The sequence below is a fragment of the Mus caroli genome, unplaced genomic scaffold (genome assembly GCF_978045245.1).
Source record: "Mus caroli unplaced genomic scaffold, Mus_caroli_1 scaffold_2, whole genome shotgun sequence".
Classification (NCBI taxonomy): domain Eukaryota; kingdom Metazoa; phylum Chordata; class Mammalia; order Rodentia; family Muridae; genus Mus; species Mus caroli.
In genome coordinates, this window is record NW_028227257.1 from 106,574,246 (window position 1) to 106,593,542 (window position 19,297).

At 35.9% G+C, this 19,297-nt stretch overlaps 1 protein-coding gene across 2 annotated transcripts in view; it reads left to right on the plus strand.

The window, feature by feature from the left end:
- The window catches only part of Atf2 (activating transcription factor 2), a 74,410-nt gene that overhangs the window by 14,433 nt on the left and 40,680 nt on the right, over positions 1–19,297 (plus strand). For both annotated transcript variants that reach the window (XM_021152748.3, XM_029471965.2), the window contains exons 3-5: positions 3,442–3,517; positions 6,814–6,876; positions 13,973–14,043. In XM_021152748.3, coding sequence (XP_021008407.1) covers positions 13,996–14,043 — 48 coding nt within the window. In that variant the 5' untranslated portion in view covers positions 3,442–3,517; positions 6,814–6,876; positions 13,973–13,995. The remainder of the gene's footprint in view (positions 1–3,441; positions 3,518–6,813; positions 6,877–13,972; positions 14,044–19,297) is intronic.

Genomic DNA, 19,297 nt, shown 5'->3' on the forward strand with positions numbered 1-19,297 from the left:
TTTAGTATGTATTTTCAGAAGGAACATGTGATTTTCAGAAAAAACAATTAAGATGTTAACTTTAAGTGTTTGTTTTGCTCTTTTTGAATGATGTATATAAGATAATTTCAAGAAGTGTTTTATTCTCAAATTAGTTTGTTATTTAGGTTTTCATGGTGTGGTGAGGTGCTTTAATTTTAGCTTACATTTGTGGGTATTTAGCTTTAATCATCATCTTATTCTATGTTCATGAATGAATATATTTCAGCAGTTTAGTGATAGGATTGGTTAATATACCTTAGCTCTCAATCTATTATATACTGAACCATTGAACAAGTAAGAGTAAGATTATGAGACTTGCTGGGTGGTGGTGGCACACGCCTTTAATCCCAGCACTTGGGAGGCAGAGGCAGGTGGATTTCTGCGTTCAAGGACAGCCAGGGCTACACAGAAACCCTGACTCGAAAAAGCAAAAAAAAAAAAAAAAAAAAAAGATTGTGAGACCTCACTCAACCTATATCACAGTTTTTGGCTGGTTTTCTTTGGATGTTGTTTTGAAACAAGTCTTACACTGTTGTCCAAGTTTACCTAGAACTCACTGTGTAGCCCAAGCTGACTTTAAACTCAGGATGTTCTTCCTCCATAAACTACAGTAGCTAACTTTATACCAATTTCTCCATCAGTCAGATGGGAATAAAGTGATGCTTCATGTTTTTACATATAGAATAACTCAGAAATATATCAGTGGACAAATATTAGTGAGTTCTTAATATGGAGTTATTATCCATGTTTATAAAAATCTTTTCTTTTGAACTTATATTGCTTTATATATTCTAGTACCTATAAATTTGTATATTCTTTAAGTTATTGCTGGTCTGGAGAACTAGAGTGTAACAAAAATGAGGAATTGGAAGCCTGAAGTAATACCACGTTATCATTGAAACCATCTCTACTATACATCTTGCTTTTGTTTTAAAGAAAAAAAATCAGTGACTTCCATTTGAGTGCTTATGGTAAACAAATCATTGAACTTATTTTTTACTTTACTCTTGAAAGTATATTGTAGCTATCCCCTTTTATCAAACCAAGTTAAAGCTTAGACTCTGAAAATAGTCTGTTCATCCTTAGATGTATGATCTGTAGGACTACTGTCTTTCTCACATAACAACACTTAGTTAATATTCAAAAACTTTAAACGTAGTTCTTTGCTACTTGGTATGGTTAATCACTGGCCTACACCACAAGGACCAGGTATTTGTGTCTTCACCAGTCCCGAAACATCAGAATGCAGCTATTTACAATTTCCTTGGGAATGAGAATACTATATTTTGGATTTTTCATATTTTGAACTTCAAGCCACGTACTTCACAAGCCACTTATAAGCTCCCTTGGCAGCTTCTGGTTATATAAAGATATTTTTAACCTTGCTATGACAACATGATGAACCCAGATTTAGAGGTTTGAGATTCACTTAGATTACCAACTTAGAATCTCTTAGCAGAAATGTTAGCATTTCTGTCTATAGATGCTTGAACTGTAGTATTTATAGCAATCTCTACTAGGTTTTACATAATTGTAATAAAAGAAAATGGGTATTCATGTCAGTTGGCTAAGAAAGTAGCTGTGTAGGTAAGGAACTGATTTGGAAGAAAACCGTGGTGCCGGAGGTACCAAGGGTCAGTTCCTTAAGAAGCACCTTTAGAACTATCAGTTTGTCTGTATATAGTTAATATTTACATGTTTTTTTGTATTTTATTGAGTGAGGCATTGCCTTAGGTAGCTAACCCACAGATAACTGCCTTGCCCTGGCCTGAGCTTACATTCTTTTGGTAATGACAGAAATGTGATGAGATGTTCTTTGGATTATTCTAGTGTTCTTCCTCTCTTTCTCTCTTCCCTTATCAGTTTTACTTCGGGTAAAGGAAGACAGTTTCTTCTTCCCATCTCCTAAACTAGGATAGCCTTTGCTCCAGGACTCAACATTAGGTAGCCAACTGTACGTTTCTGCATGGAATTCTCTCTTTTGAGCAAGATATTAAACACATAAATTATGAAAAATACAGGTTTTCCTTTACATAATTTATTTGATGTGAGAATACTGTTTACTGCCTTTAACAGAAGACAGGAGAGGAAGACAAAGAGGAAGGGTTGAGATGGGGAGATGGCTCAGTCAGTAAAGTACCTCTAGTAAAAGCACTGGGGATTGGGGTGAGCAGAAAAGGGTTGATCCCTAAAGTTCATGGTCACCAGCCTAGCCCAGTGAATGAGTTCTGAACTCAGTTCCAAGTTCAGTGACAGAACTATTTAAAAAAAATGACATGCAAAGTATACATACATCTACATTCATGTATATCTGCATGCACATGTTTCATACATGTAAAGAGTTGGTAGATTTTTAAACTTTTTAAAAATTCTCTTATATTTTGTACCTTTTTTTGTTTGTTTTGTTTTGTTTTTTGAGACAGGGTTTCTCTGTATAGCCCTGGCTGTCCTGGAACTCACTCTGTAGACCAGGCTGGCCTCTGCCTCCCAAGTACTGGGATTAAAGGCATGCACCACCACCACCCGGCCTTCTTTTTTTTTTTTTTTAAGATTTATTTATTTATTATATATAAGTATACTGTAGTTGTCTTCAGACACCCCAGAAGAGGACATCAGATCTCATTACGGAGATCTCATTTAGACCAGCTGTTCTAGAACTCAGATATCTACCTACCTCTGCCTCCCCAAGTGCTGGTATTAGAGGTGTGTGCCACCTTCTCTGGCTCAAGAGTTGGTAGATTTTATTAAATGGCCCATTAACATTACTAGTTTCAATATGATTTGCTTATATTTAAGCTAACATTAAATAAGTGGTAACATTAGAGAACAGAAAGATTTATAGATAATTTATATTTATTTCAAGAATAAATAAATTTTGATGAATTCTGCTGAGAACCTGATTACAGGTCAGTTTTCTTTATTTTTTTTTTTTTTTTAATTAAAAGATTTCTAAGTAGAACTTTTGAGGTACAGAGAGAGAAAGAATGAGAATTTCTTTTTTTGTTTTGTTTTGTAACAAGGTATTTCTGTGTAATCCAGGGATGATTACAATCCTCCTGCCTCAGCCTCCCTAAGTGGTGATTTTAGACACATACCACTAAGCCTGGTTTTTCTTTTCAGACTTCAAAGGTAGGAAAAAAATTGCTGTTTTAATGACTGCTGACTAACTGTGCCCTAGGGGCTAAATTAAATACTTCTTCCTTCTTAACTCTCTGATGGAATGGATGGATTACTACATCTAATTCATCTATGTGAGTTTTTATATTTCAAAAGTACCTTATCGTTATAAAGATTCTTGGTTTGTTTTATTAAGTCATGTTGATTTCATTTGATTGGGTGCTTTCATTTGCAAAAACCAATGCATTTCAAGAAGTGTTTCAAGGCTGTTTCTAACAATATAAAACCATTTTTGTTTTTCAGTGTCTTTGCCATGAAACAGAGGACATGATAAACTGTTTACCTTAATGAAATTCAAGTTGCATGTGAATTCTTCCAGGTAAGTACATGATATAATAATATTTTGCACCATATTTCATATTATAGGTTATGAAACTTATTTTTCATAAATTGTGTTTACTAGATTACTATTTGGATTCTTCTTCCTTAAATCTGAAGCCTCTTACTAGTTTTCGGTTGATACTTGTTTCTAAATTATCAAGTTAAGAGCATTCAAATAACTGGTGTAATAGCACAGGTCTGTAATCCCATTACATAGATAAGACCACCATGAGATCAAGGTCTGTGCTAGATACCAATACCCTGTCTCAAAAGAAAAAAAAGAGCCAGTCATCCAAATACATGTTTTATGTTTTTAATGTCTTCTAAAATGAGTTCTTGATAAAAGAAGTGAGGAAGTGTTCAAATAGCAACTCTTAAAAAATGCCATATACTTGGTCTGGAGAGAGGGCTCAGCAGTTAAGAGCACTGACTGTTCTTTTAGAGGTCCTGAGTTTAATTCCCAGAAACCAAATGGTGGCTCACAACCATCTGTAATGGGGGTACAATGCCCTCTTCTGATGTGTCTGAAGACAGCTACAGTCTGAAGAAGAGCTACAATGTACTCATAAACATAAAACAAATCTTTGTTAAAAGAATGCTATATACTCAAGTCCTCTTGACTCAGCTTCCCAGGTACTAGGATCAGGAGGTCATACCAGTGCTCTGCTTTAAAAAATGTTACAAGTTGTTAAAAGGATTCACTTGGATCTTTAAGTGGAAATTCTGAAGCAGGAAAGTAATCTCCATCCAGATATGTTACTTCATAGTTGTATTTGAATTTGGATCAAAATTGTTTGTTAGTAAGTCATTTAAGCTTAAAAAGTCCCTCTCTCGCCGGGCGTGGTGGCACACGCCTTTAATCCCAGCACTCGGGAGGCAGAGGCAGGCGGATTTCTGAGTTCGAGGCCAGCCTGGTCTACAAAGTGAGTTCCAGGACAGCCAGGACTATACAGAAAAACCCTGTCTCGAAAAAACCAAAAAAAAAAAAACAAAACAAAAAAAGTCCCTCTCTCAATATACACAGGCAGACCATTCTGCCTTAGAAGTGCTAATTCCTGAAATTGGAGGAAAAAAAACTTTTTCCAATTACAAAGTTATAAATATCAGTTTGTCTATCCAAACCATTGGCTCAAGTATTGCAGAAGGGCCTGTGGGAGGTGGGAGAGGAGGATGAGTGCTCTTCAGGTGGAAACTCTTGGAGCATGTGTGCGTGAATGTCTGTGTGTATGTAGGGGGTTTGTTTCCCCCACCTTTACTGCTTGTGGCAGGTTCAGTTATCAACAGCACAATTTTCACTGGGTCAATTCAAGGGTTGAATGACTTCACAAGCTCTGGTCTCAGGAAATTAACTTTCATATTGAGGACACAATTTTTAGGTTAACTGATGTCCAAAATACTGTCTTGAATCATAAGATCCATCACTTTTTAATATTGGTCAGACCTGCATCTAGAATTATATCGTAAAATCTTTTTAAGCATATATTAAATGTATGTGAAGAATTTTGTTTAAATGTAAACTTCATACCATACTATCAATTTTTCTTTAAATAAGAATACAATTAAAAAAAAGTCCCTCCCTCTGCTATTCCTCTTTACCTATGAATTTACTTGTTGAAAAGCGTGGGTAGTGTCTTAATAGATGTTTCCATGTATTGACTTGGGCTGACTGCTTGCTGTTGATGTGTTAGATATGTTTCATATGTTTTGTGTATTCTTGTACTTGGGATAAAGACATTTTACAAGATTCAGCTCTGATATCCCTCTTCATCCTCTGCAAGAATGTTTTATTTCAACTTTGTTGTTCATCCACTGTGTTTTTGTCAGTTTGATCTAAACACTGTAAATATCCCATCATCTTTCTCCCAATCTTGTACTGTTTTGAGACAGGGTCTCATTATCTAGTTCTAGCTCGTGTTCTTTGAATTCTTTCCATCTACTTAGTGATTTTTAAATAAATGGTTTTTTGATGGTATGTAACCTTCTCAGATTTAAAAGTTTTTTTAAAGAAACTTGTGGTGCTAGAGAGATGCCTCAGCAGTTGAGTATTTGCTGTTCTTATAGAGGATTCAGGTTTTGTTTCCAGCATCTAGATGGCCACTCATAACTGTAACTCCAGCGGGGTTGGTGCTCTCTTCTGGTCTCTGAAGGCATCTTACACAAACAGTACACATACATGCAGGCAAAAGACTTACAATTATAAAGAAAAATAAAGTCTTTTTAATAAAAGAAAAATTTGTCTACATCAAAATCATGAGGCTTGCTACCATTATTGTTCTCATATCTCTGTGACTTGATTTGTGGAATGGTGAAAGGTAGGATTTGGGGGTTTTGTTTTTTTCTTGATTCAACATAGCTTTAAAAATTCTCAAAGAACATAGAAAACTGAAGCCAATATACAACATGTCCTATATTTATTTGTCTATAATCTATTTTTTGTAACTACTAATATTCCTGTAAAGTATTTGGATGAATTTGTGTAGATTAGCCAACTACTAGTGAAGTCAGATACTTTTGATATAAAATTGTAAAACCAAATTTGGAAAAGATCATTTCTTCTCCTTCTGAAATGTACTTAAGGGTGAAGCCATGTGATGTGTTGATCTATTTCTAGACTCAATTCTTTACTATTGCTTTATATGTTTACTATTTGACTAATAACTACCCTATCTTAATTATTGCTTTTTATAGTGGGTCTTGATATAATAATATCCAATTTTTTTTATAAACTCTAAAGCTTTATTATTGTCATTCAGGATTAGCTTGCTTGTTCTTGGGTCTTTGCCCTTTATAAATTTTAAAATTAAATCTCCTCCTCCTCCTCCTCCTCCCCTTCAAAACCTGCTGAGATTTGGGTTGTGACTGGCCCTGATCTGAGAAATACTACTTGGAACAGAGTTGCATTTACCTAGACCTTCTTTTGTTACTTGTGGAAATATATTTTTGGTCTTGGGTTTGAGGTTTTTGTTTTCAGATGTATAGTTTATGATTTTCATTAGATTTATTTTTAAGTATTTGACTTAGTATAACAATGGCATTGGGTAGTTAGACAATAGGGATACAATGGAGTAAATGGGAAAGCCAAAATTTTAAAGTAAGGATGTGAAAACTGATTAAAGACAAAGAAAAAAGTAAGACTATTACTAATTTAAAGAGGAGATCTCTGTGGATCTAATGGACATGGAAAAAAGTGAGAAAATGTTATTAATAGTTAGGCCAATATATTTGAAAGCATAAATGGAAAAGTTCCTGGAAAATAAAACTAATATAAATGTTTTAATTTGCATCTATTTAAAGATACTGGATTTATGACTTAAAACCTTCCCACAGAGACAACCCCAGGCTCATATAGCTTCACCGGTGAGTTCTTTCAAATATTTAAGGAAGAATTAATACATTTCTTTTCATGTAAAGATTTATTTATTTATGTATTGCCTGTATAACTGTGTGTGTGTGTGTGTGTGTGTGTGTGTGTGTGTGTGTGTGTGTATGGCTGATGTGTCTGCAGAAGCCAGAAGAGGGCACCAGATTCCCTTGGACTGGAATTATAGATGTGTTTATGGGTGCTAGGAATTGAACCTGGGTCCTCTGAGAGAATAGCAAATACTCTTAACCACTGAGCCAACTCTCTAGCCTTAATACCAGCCTTTATACAGATTCTTTTAGAAAATAAAAAAGAATTAACATGTCCCAACTTTAATTATAAAACTGCCACAAAATAACACATGGTATTTCTGATGAACATGAATGTAAAACAAATTCCAAACAAAATATTAACAAGTAAAATCAGGCTATTTATATCTCCAAGATGAGATTGTTCCAAACATTCTACTTTGTTATCAGTGAGAATAATTCAGTGTGATTGACCACATTAAAAAAGTAAATTTGAAGTGGGGGTGAAAACAGAAGGAGTTAGAGGAGAGTTAAGGGAAGGGTGAAATACAGTATTTGTGTTCCAGTTCTCAAAAGAATCAAATTAAAAATAAGCATAAGGATCAGACGTGGTGGCAGGCAGATTACATGAGTTCCAGACCAGCATGGTCTACATTGGTTTCAAAAAAGAAAGAAAAAAATATATATACACTTAAGAAAATAAGTAAATGGCCAGGTGTGGTGGTGCATGCCTTTAATCCCAGCACTCGGGAGGCAAAGGCAGGTGGATTTCTGAGTTCGAGGCCAGCCTGGTCTACAAAGTAAGTTCCAGGACAGCCAGGGCTATACACAGAGAAACCCTGTCTAGAAAAACCAAAAAAAAAAAAAAAAAAAAAAAAAAAGAAGAAGAAAAGAAAAGAAAGAAAATAAGATAAATAAAAGAAGCTGTCAGCATCAGGCACTCAAAGCTGGCTGACCTGGTCTACATGAGACCTTGATTCAAAAAAACAATACAAGAAAACAATACTTAGTAGAACAGTAGATTTTGAGGTACAGACATTATTTTTCTTTCCATAATATTTTTATTAATTATTTAAGACTTATATTCATCATGAACCCAGATCACACTTAATTCCTAGTCCTCCAAGGTCCACTCCCCATCTTTCTGGACTCCTTCCCCCCAAAAAACAAGGAAAAGAGAGAAAAACCCTCCAATTTGTGTTACGCTTATACTCATGGGAGCATGGTCAGACTCCTGATAATTAGCTCCTTAAAAGTGAGTCCTTCCTCAGCTGTGGAGAGCTACTCTTCAGCATCCTTATCACATTTGTTAAGAATTCTCTTCCTTGGTTTTCTGTGTAGGCTGTTACTTTGTGGGGCAGAGTGATAGTGTAAGGTATAGACCTTCTATGTCTTTCTGAACTATGAGTCTACAGTCATCAGTATCACAGCAAAATTAGCTTCCTTGCCCTTTACAGTCAGCAGGAACATGTATCATGGACTTCCACATCAGGGAAACTAACTTTTTAAAAAAACTTTATTGATTCTTTGTTTCACATCATGTAACCCAATCCCACTCATTTCTGTCCTTTCATATCTGTCCTCTGCCCTTACAACATCCCCCAAAAGAAAAACAAACAAAACGTAAAAAAAATCTTGTTCTAGAAGCTGCAGCAAATGTTCATTGCAATGAGTCATTGATCTGATTCGAGGCCTCTGGCTTCTGCTATACTGTCAATACTGGATCTTCACAGGAACTCCTCTCAGATATTCTGTTGTTGCCCTCTGTTGTGGAGATCCTCTAGGTTTGGATCTGCAGCTCTGGCCCTTTCACATTCTCTAGCAGTTCATAAATGGGGTTGATGCCTGGAGTAAGCTAACCCTGAATCTGGGCCTGAGTGGTAGCTGAGTTGGTCAGCCTACCACCTCTCCTGTTACCCCTCCCCCAACCAATGCACCAATACCACCAGGGGGAGCTCTTCAGCACTGTCCCAGCTAGCTCATTTAGTGCAACCAGCCAAGTGGCAGGACTAGCTCTTATACCCTCCTGGCCAGCTCACTCACCCCACAAACATTGACATAGATCCCTGATGCTGCCTGGCCACAGACCCAAACATGGCCCTCAGCAGCAGCATGGGCTGGGACTTCACCATGGCCTCAGGTGGTAGGACAGGCTACTCACATCAGACTGTTCCTCTTCACCCTCTAGTTCTACCTCTCTTCATAATTCTCAAACTGTTCCACTTGTCTTTCCCATCTGTCTATCGTGTACTTGTACATGTAGTATGGCTTGGGTGTGGCTTGCGACCGACAAGTGGGCCTTGGGTTTCCTATGCTCAAGGCAAGGGAAACTGTCTTACTTAACAGTGTGTGTCTAAAAAAATCTGGCATATTGCTTTTTTGAGAGTGTAGTATTTAAAAAATAAAACTGTACTATCAATTTCTATAAAGTTGTTCAAGAATTTATATGGGTCCCAAACGTCCTTTCTGAAGTCTGCAGTAAAAGCCACTGTCATAATAAGTACTAATTTGTTATTTGCCCTATTTTGCTTTCATTCTTTAAGAACATATAAGTGGGGGCTGAAGAAATGGCTCAGTGGTTAAGAGCACTGACTGCTCTTCCGGAAGTCCTGAGTTCAAATCCCAGCAACCACATGATGGCTCACAACCATCTGTAATGAGATCTGATGCCCTCTTCTGGTGTGTCTGAACACAACTACAGTGTACTTACATATAATAAATAACTCTTAAAAAAAAAAAGAACATACAAGTAAGAGTTTCTCCATAAGCTGTCTGAATATGAGTCACAGCAGGTTGAGTATAAGAAGCAAATATGAAAATTCAACCATCTTATTCTGTTGAGCCAGATATTAGATTTGCAAACAAATTACTCTTTTCACCTCACTGTATCTCTATCCCTGGTTTGTAAAAATTTTAAGCTTGAAAGGATATATTATTACTTAGATAAGTCATACCTATACAGAGATGTTCCAAACCTAGTTGTGACAAAGCAATACAGATTATATAGGTCAAGAAGTTGACATAGTATATATAGCAAGGCAATTTGTCTGTTTCTTGGTGAATAAACCTCCACGTGGGAGTTTTGAATGACCTCTTTGATCATGATGATAAGACTCTAACCTAGAATGACCTGAGTAGTAGTGTTTGAAGACCAAACAAGTTCTGCATGACCAAGCAGAGGGTATAAAACTTGGGACCTAACCTTGTGCCATTTCCACAGCACTGTTAATTGAAATAATTATGAACCCACCTCGAGTCAAGGGAAGGAACATAAACTCATTGTCAAAAGCACTGCAAAGAATTTGCAGCTGTATTTTAACAACTTTCAAAAGAAGTTTGATGAACTAAAATATTGTTTACATTGAGTTATTTACTGTGTAAAGCAATAATTATTAAAACAATACTTGTTCATTCTGTCAACATTTTGTGCCATAACCTGGTTATTACTAAAGTGAGTCTTTTCAGTCCATGGCCGTTGCTTTATGACCCTCATTTCATGCTCCCTGCCTGGCTAAGAAATAATCCTTAGATCATCAATATTTACCTCTTTTTTTTTTTCAGTTCTTGATCTTCCTCCAAGATATTTTTCTTTTTCTTTCTCCGTCTCCCCCAACAACCCCCCCCCCCAACAGAGTTTCTCTGTATAGCCTTAGCTGTCCTTTAACTTGGAGATCCACCTGCCTCTGCCACCCAAGTGCTGGGATAAACGTGTGCACTGACATACCTGACAAGATGTAGTTTCTTAATTTTCTTTTAGTTTAAATATGGTATGCTGAGGTCTTAATTTTTGTCACTCATTTTGCTGCTGCTGCTGCTGCTGCTGCTGCTGCTGCTGCTGCTGCTTTGAGCTCCCAGACTCTCTGGTGTTGTATCTTGCTAATTTAAAAAATAAAATAAAACTCAGCTTTTATTAAAGAAGACATTCTTCAGTTATTTTCTTATTTTTTTATTTGTTTAATGGAAGCAGGTTTTCACTCACAGTGTTAGCTATCTGGGATCTTTTGTGTTCCCATATAATTGAAGATCTTTTGTTCAGTTATTTTGAAGAATTATGTTGGCATTTCTATAGTGATTGCATTGAAATTATAGATTGCCTTTTTGTTGTTGTTGTTGTTTTCAAGATTGGGTTTCTCTGTATAGCTAGCCCTGGCTGTCCTGGAACTCATTCTGTAGACCAGGCTGGCCTCGAACTCTGAAACCCGCCTGCCTCTGTCTCCCAAGTGCTGGGATTAAAGGCATGTGCCACCACTGCCCAGCTTTATAGGTTGCTTTTGATAGGATAGCCATTACCACAGTTATTACAATATTCTACCAATCCATGCATGACATGGGAGATCTTTCCATTATCTAATATCTTCAGTTTCTTTTAAGTTTTTATTATATAGGTCTTTGGCTTGCTTGGTTAGAGTTATCCCAAGATATTTTATTTTAGTTTTTGAGGCTGGTTTTTTTTGTATGTGTGTGTGTGTTGGTTTTTTTGTTTGTTTGTTTGTTTTTTGTTTTTTTTTTGAGACAGGGTTTCTCTGTATAGCCCTGGCTGTCCTGGAACTCACTTTGTAGACCAGGCTGGCCTCGAACTCAGAAATCCGCCTGCCTCCCAAGTGCTGGGATTAAAGGCGAGCGCCACCATGCCCAGCCGAGGCTGTTTTTCAAGGTACTGTTTCCATGATTTTTTTTCTCAGTCTGTCATTTGTATATAAGAAGGCTACTGATTTTTGCGTTTTAATTTTATGTCCTGCAACTTTTGCTGAATTTTTTTGGTCAGCTGTAAATTTTCCTGGCGGGAGTTTTTAGGGTGTTCTGCAAATATATATGTTCTGCATATTTATTTGTTTATAATGTTCTGCATGTATGTATGTGTGTGTATATATATGTATACATACACATATACATATGTATATTCATATTCTGCAAATAAAGATAATTTGACTTTTTTCCCCTATTTGTATCTCCCTTGACCTCATTCAGTTATTTGCTGTAGCTAAAACTCACTGGATGTATTAAATGGGTACATCCTTGTCTTGTTCCTGGTTTTAGTAGATATGCTTTATGTTTTAATCCATTTAGATTGATATGGCTGTGGGCCTGTTTGAAATGGTCTTTTTATTATATTGAGGTATATCCTTTGTATTCCTAGTCTCTTCAGGACTTTTATTGTGAGAGGATATTGTAATTTTCATAGGCCTTTTCTGCATCTAATGAGATGATGTGTAATCTTTGTCTTTCAGTCTGTTTATGTGGTAGATTATGTTTATCAGTTTACATATGTTGAACTATCCCTGCATTTCTGGGGTTGAGCTAACTTGATCATGTGGATACTCTTTTGATGTGTTCTTGTATTTGGTTTGCAAGTATTTTGTTGAGAATTTTTGCATCTATATTCATAAGGGATAAGGGTGTTTAGTAGCCTCATAGAAAATGTTCTCTAGTTTCTATATTGTGGAATAATTTGAGGAGTGTTGGTGTTAAATCTTTGATGATCTGGTAGAATTCTGTGCTGAATCCATCTAGCCTTGGATGATGACTTCTTGCTGTTCTTGTTCTTGTTAGACTTTAATTACTGTTTCTATTTCACTAGGGTAATGGGTCTGTTTAAATGATTATTTAATCTTTAACTTGGACAGGTCATATACATCAAGAAATCCATCCATTTCTTTTAGGTTTTTTGTTTGTTTGTTTTTTCAGATTGCTAGGCTGAGATTTTTTTTAAGCATGTCCTTATAATTCTCTGAGGTTCCTTGCTGCCTGTTGTGATGTCCCCCTTTCGTCTCTAATTTTATTAATTTATGTCTTCTCTCTCTGTCTTCTAGTTAATTGGCTAAAGGTGGGCTCAGACTTTATGCAGATGTTAAACTATTTTATATGAAGTACTTGAACATCTGCAGGTTATCTGTCTGCAAGAGACACTGGAAAAGACCCTCACACCTTAGCTTCTCTGCTGGGAGAAGAGGTACCTAGAGGCCAGGATATAGTTTTATATCATATTTTCCTTTTGAGAGTTTTCTATAGTACTTTGCTCACATGAAAACGTAATGAGTTTGTTTATAATTAATTGGTGTTTTAGAAGGATATTCAGACAAGACATATTTAGTAGCCAAAAGACTAAAGAAATCGTTGACAAGAATTTCAGAATAGGGCTGGAAAGAAGGCTCAGCAGTTAAGAGCACTGACTGCTCTTCTGAAGGTCTTAAGTTCAAATCCCAGCAACTACATGGTGGCTCACAACTGTCTGTAATGAAATCTGTTGCCCTCTTCCGGTGTGTCTGAAGACAGCTACAGTGTACTTAGATATAATAATAAATAAATCTTTTAAAAAAAAGTATTTCAGAATAGGTCTTGCTTTATGACTTCCACAACTCTGTAATCTGACCCTTGGAAGGCTATCTACTGTGTGGAAGTTGTTCTTTTTGAATGACTTTTACACTGTTGCACAAAAAAGATCCAGATAGAATGTCCTAACCCTTTCTAGAGTGGAGTTTTTGCATATTACAAGTATCTACTCTCAAAGTGGAAGATTGTTGACCCACCCTGTAGCCCATGAAGCTAAGTCTCTGCAGATCAAAGGATCTTCCAAAAACCTGTATGGGGAGCCAGGAGGACCCCAGGCATTTGAGCTCAAGAGTGGTGCAAACAAAGCATCTCTAGTTTTTATTATTAAATCAAGAAAAGCATGGGGTAATTTTTAGCTTAATCAAAAGCAACTACAGCGAGGGAATACACCTGGTGTTAGATCTTTGGTCATATGAAGGAGCCAAGAATATTCTTCCCGGGGCTTTGTCTTTTCCAGAGATAATATGGGTGTTGCCTCTAGGGCATTCCCGCCATGTTCATGCTTTCATGTACATTGAATCATCATAGTTTCTGCAATTCTTTCTTGTGGGAAGAATATTCTGCACTCTACCCCATCCATAGTTCACAGTAAGTTCACAGCTTTCTTACATGGGCTCCCACAGAAAACAGAAGTGTTTGGTGGAAATTGGATCTTAGGATTTATATTTGAAATTGTTCTACATTCAGAAACATACCACAAAACACCTCATTCTTGAATTGTGCTTTGTTACAGATAAAAACACGGACCTGTGGAATATGAGTGATGACAAACCCTTTCTATGCACTGCCCCTGGGTGTGGCCAGGTAACATATCCATTACTTAGAATAATCTTGTACGTTTCTTTTCATTAAATCATTGCTAGAATATATTGTCATTAAGGTTTTACTACAGTGGTTTTCTTTAAGATTAGAGTTAAGATAAAAACAAAACAAAAACATTTAGAAAATCTTTAATAATCTCTTCTAGTTCTAGAAAAGACAGTATGGTATTATGGAAGTAGTTTATAATAAAGGTCAAAACTATAGACAGAAACCGAAGATTGAAAGTTCTATTATTTGATTTATATTCATTGAAAATTAATGTTAAACTACCTACTTGGAAATCAAAAATGTACTACTGTGTTTAGAAATTATTTTAGTTATTTGAACTCTTATAAACTAATAACTACATCAGACATCACTAATCTATTAATGTTCTGAAGTCTAGTACCTTTAAAGCATGTGTGGAAGCATTTTCAGGAGATATTTTAATTTTTAATTGTTATGAAATTATTAATACAATACTATCACCACTACCCTAATCTTTTAACTATAAGCACTAACAAAGAATATTTTTAGAAAAAAAAATTTTTTTTGTATATAAATATGCTGTCAGTGACATGCCCGAAGAGGGCATCAGATCCCAGACCTCTGGAATCACTGCTAGTGAGTCCTCGTAACCACCTAGCCATCTCTCCAGCCTGAAAATTTGATTTTTAGTGGATAGTAAATTTACAGATACTTAATACAGAGTGTAAGTCAGAGCCATTAAAGTACTTTGTTGGTTTGTATTTATTTTTAGTTGGTATTTTAAATTAAAATATAATCAGCATATAGTAAACTGCACAATAAGTCACAGTTTGGTACATTTGGATTTTTATTGTTGTTTTACAGTTATTGATTTTGTTCACCTGTGTGTGAGTTATATGTGTGCTTGTGTATGTTTGTTTGTGCCACTTGAGCTGTGTAGAGGTCAGAGGACAACTTAGGGGAGTTGGTTCCCTCTTTTCATACCTGATAGGTTTTGTGGGGATCAAGCTCAGGTCATTAGAAGTGATATACCTGCTGGGGTATATCACCTTACCCAGTGTTATAATTTATCATATACATATACTTATAAAACTGTTACAACAGTCATGAGGGTGAATATTATTCATCACTCCAAAAGTTTCATTGTACCCATTTGTAAGTTCTCTGGCCTTTGTGAACTGCTGATCTGCCTTCCATTGCTGTAAAAATAACTCAGATGATAACTCAGTGGCTACTAACTACTTGTTTACTCTTCAGACTGTATATAAGTGGATTCATAGGGTATACAAATTTTTCTAGATTCTTTGATAACACAATATAAGATTTCTCAATTGTTTTTATCTACTTTCTAAGAGTATTAACTAATATTACAGATTAGGTACTGGGAAATTTATAAAGAAAATGCTGATTATATAACAGGGATGCTGTGATTTGATTGGACCCCCCCCCGAAATTTATGTATTGAAAACTTAACCTCTAAAGTAATATGTTAATATACTTGGAGCTGGAGCCATTGTGAAGTGTTTAGGATCTCACAACTTTAGACCTCACAACCTCCAGAGTAGTGAGGCAAGAAGGGGGTGTCAAATCCCCCAGGAACAAGAGTGACAGATGGTTAGTCACCATGAGGGTGCTGAGAGCAGAACCTGGATTCTCTGGAAGAGCATTATTATTAATCACTGAGAGATTTTTTTTTTTAGCCCCTTGTTTTACTTCTTATTTATCGTTATTGTAGGAGGTACATGTGTCATGTACATGTGTGGAAGAAGTTAGGACATAAGGACTTGGTATCTTTTTCTAACTACCTGCATGTGCTTTCTGAGAATGGAATTCATTTCATAGCAAGTTCCTTTATGTCCCCTGCCCAGATGCCATTTAAAGTAGCTTGGCGAGGAAATGTTTCTGGTAATGGGACAGTTGGATCTAATTGGACAATTGGACAAATTAAAAAAAAAAAAGAAAGAAACTACATGTTTCTATTGTGGCAGAAGTGTAAAATGATTAATGAGGAGCTCAGAGAGATAGGAAATCTTAACTGTAGAGTTTTGTGGACATGATTAAGTAGGTTAGTTTATTCACAGAGCAATATGAAGCAAGGAAACTAGAAGATAATAATGGTCAAAATGAAAGATGGACGCACAAGAAATAGACTTTTTTATCTGATTTGGAACTGTAGTTTACATACATTTTTAAAAAGTTAAGAGTAAAAAGTAAAACCTTAAATTCTTTGAAACTAAAATTTAGAGTATGATTTTTGTTCCCACTGACTAGATTTACTCTCTGGTAAACCAAATTTACTTTTTAGGATTTGGTACAAAGTTAAAGAAGAGATATGGGTAGTTATTGACTTCGTGTGCTTATCTGTGGGTGGGCACCTGCATGTCATGGTGCACACGTGGAGGTAAGAGGACAGTTTATAGGAGTCAGGCTCTTCTAGCATATGCTGTCAGACTTGGCAGCAAAGACTTTTCCCTGGTGACTCATAATGTTAGAAGTTTTTAACTCCATGCTCAGTTAACCCTGTTTCTTAGAGCCTATATATCAAGGGAAGTATAAAACAAGACAGTATTGCAAGGGAAGGAAGAAGCTAGAGCAAAACTTAACTACTCACATCACAATCCAAGGAATGAAGAGACACCCAGTCCCCTTCAAGGTCATACCCCAAATGGCCTTCAGAGGGACCTCTCCAGGCCCACATATGACTCAGGCTCCACCATTTCCAATGCTAACACCCTGAGAAGAATCCTTTGGAATTGTTAGGGATATTGGAACTCTAAACCATAACTACAGATAGTACATTGCTTCTAGAAGCAGTCTTTGGAAAGTAACCAGCTTTGCCAAATTGTTCAATAAGTCATTCTTGGAAACTTGGCCTCAAAAAAGCCCTAACTTTTTTCTGCTTAAAATAGAATGGCTGCTGTTATTTTGTGTGTGATCCCTTCATAATATACACTTTTTAAAAATTAGAAGTATTACTTTTAATTACATGTGTATGTGTTGGGGGTGGGGAGATTGGGTTGGGTTGTTAGTACAGTGCTCATGGAAGCAAAAAAACCTGCATTGGGTTCCCTGGAGCTGGAGTTAGAGACAGTTTAACCCATCCAACATGCTAGGAACCAAACTCAGTCTTCCCCAAGAGCATTAAGCACTTTTAATTTTTTTTTTAATTTATGTGTATTAGTGGATTGTCTGCATGTATGTCTGTGAACCACTTGTATGCCTTCTTCAAGGAGGTCAGAAGAAGCAACTGTGGTTATAGTAAGCTGCCACATGAGTGATGAGACTCAAACTTGGGTTTTTGCAAGTATATCAAGTGTTTTTACAACTGAGCCATCTCTTCAGCCCCAGCATTAAGTACTTTTAAACTATAAGCTATCTCTACCCCCACACTCAATTTTAGACATGATCTTAATTCCATACATGTTATAACCAACCTTGCCTGGGCTCACTCTATAGACTTCTAGACTGGCTTCAAAGTCAGAAGAGATCTACTTACCTCTGCCTCCCAAGTGCTGGGATTAAAAGTACTGCCATCATACCTGCAGTACTAACACATGGGATTTTTAAAAAGTCTTTTTAAGGCTGGCGAGATGGCTCAGTGGTTAAGAGCGCCGACTGCTCTTCCAAAGGTCCCAAGTTCAAATCCCAGCAACCACATGGTGGCTCACAGCCATCCGTAACGAAATCTGATGCCCTCTTCTGGAGTGTCTGAGGACAGCTACAGTGTACTTACATATAATAAATAAATCTTAAAAAAAATAAATAAATAAATAAATAAATAAATAAATAAAGTCTAAAAAAAAGTCTTTTTAAAAAAGAATTAATTTATATATTTTTATGTGTATTATGTATGTACTTGCTTGAGATTATGTGCAACATGTACATGCTGTAGTCTTAGAAACCAAAAGATATCCTAGAACTGAGTTTATTGGTGATCTTTAGCCACCATGTGGATGTTGAGAACCTAGTCTAACTCCTGAAAGAACAGTAAGTGCTCTTTATGGCTGATCCATTACCCCAGCTCTACACAAGCCATTTTTTGTTTGTTTGTTTTGTTTTTTGTCTTCTTTTGTTTTAAATAAAAAGCATTGCATTTAAGTTTGTTTAAGTAGAAGAAAAAGAGTCAGTAGTTGAAAATTAGAATGTATGTTTGTATGTGTACCATAAGAAATTATTTAAGAGAATTTCCTAAGATTAAACTTATAGTATTTGTTAGTAAGTTATACATTTGAGCCTCTATGCATGGCTAAGCATGGTTTTAAGTTGTGTGTGTTCTACTAGAGCTTGTCCTATCATTTGCTCCTTTTTCTATTATGATCTCTGAAATTAATTTTAGTATCATAATAAACAGCATCGTGATGAGTATCATTTTACACAATTATTTGTGTGCATGTCTAATTAGTTTCTTAGATTACATTTCTCAAACTACTATTACCAGCTCAATATATATCTTTAAGTGGTTGTAGTGGCTAAGCATGTAGATGACAAACTCAAGACTACCATAAAAAGTTGTCTTTAAGAAACAAGGGCTGAAATGAAGCAAGAGTCACTGGATTGAATTCTCATTCCAAATTAATTAATTAATAGACAAATAAATAAAATGTATGTATAGTTATTCTCATTCCAGATGAGTGGGTGAATGAATGAATGAATGAATGAATTGGCAAATAAAATATATGTATAGTTATATATTGGCCCACAAAGATGGCATTCTAGATAAAAAGGAACTTGCTGTAAGATTAAGGACCTGAGTTCAGTCCCTAGAACCCACATAGTAGAAGGAAAGAACTGATCTCTACAGGTTGTTTTTTAACTTCCACAAATATACACGCTTAAAAGAAAAAAAAAAATAGAAGCTCACTCTGTTTTTGCTTTAATTAATAGTTTAGTCCTCATTAATAATAAACTATTTTTGTTATAAACACTTCAGTCTTGGGTATTACATTTTTTAGCCAATGATTTTGTAAGGTACTTAATATTTATATTGTATACTATCACTGCCCAACACAGCCCAGTGAATGTCAACTTCATGAGTTATATCTTGCTGAAAGTAGCAGTGACATATTCTCCCTTTATATTAAATAGTATTTCTTAGGGTGTTGAAGGTACTTAGTAGTAGTAGTAGTTGTTGTTTGAGATAGGTCTCACTATGTAGCTCTGGTTGTCCTGGAACTCACTATGTAGATCTGCCTGGCCTCAGACTCAAGAGATCTGCCTTTGCCCTCTTGAGTGCTGGGATTAAAGATATGCATCACAATACTCTGCAATA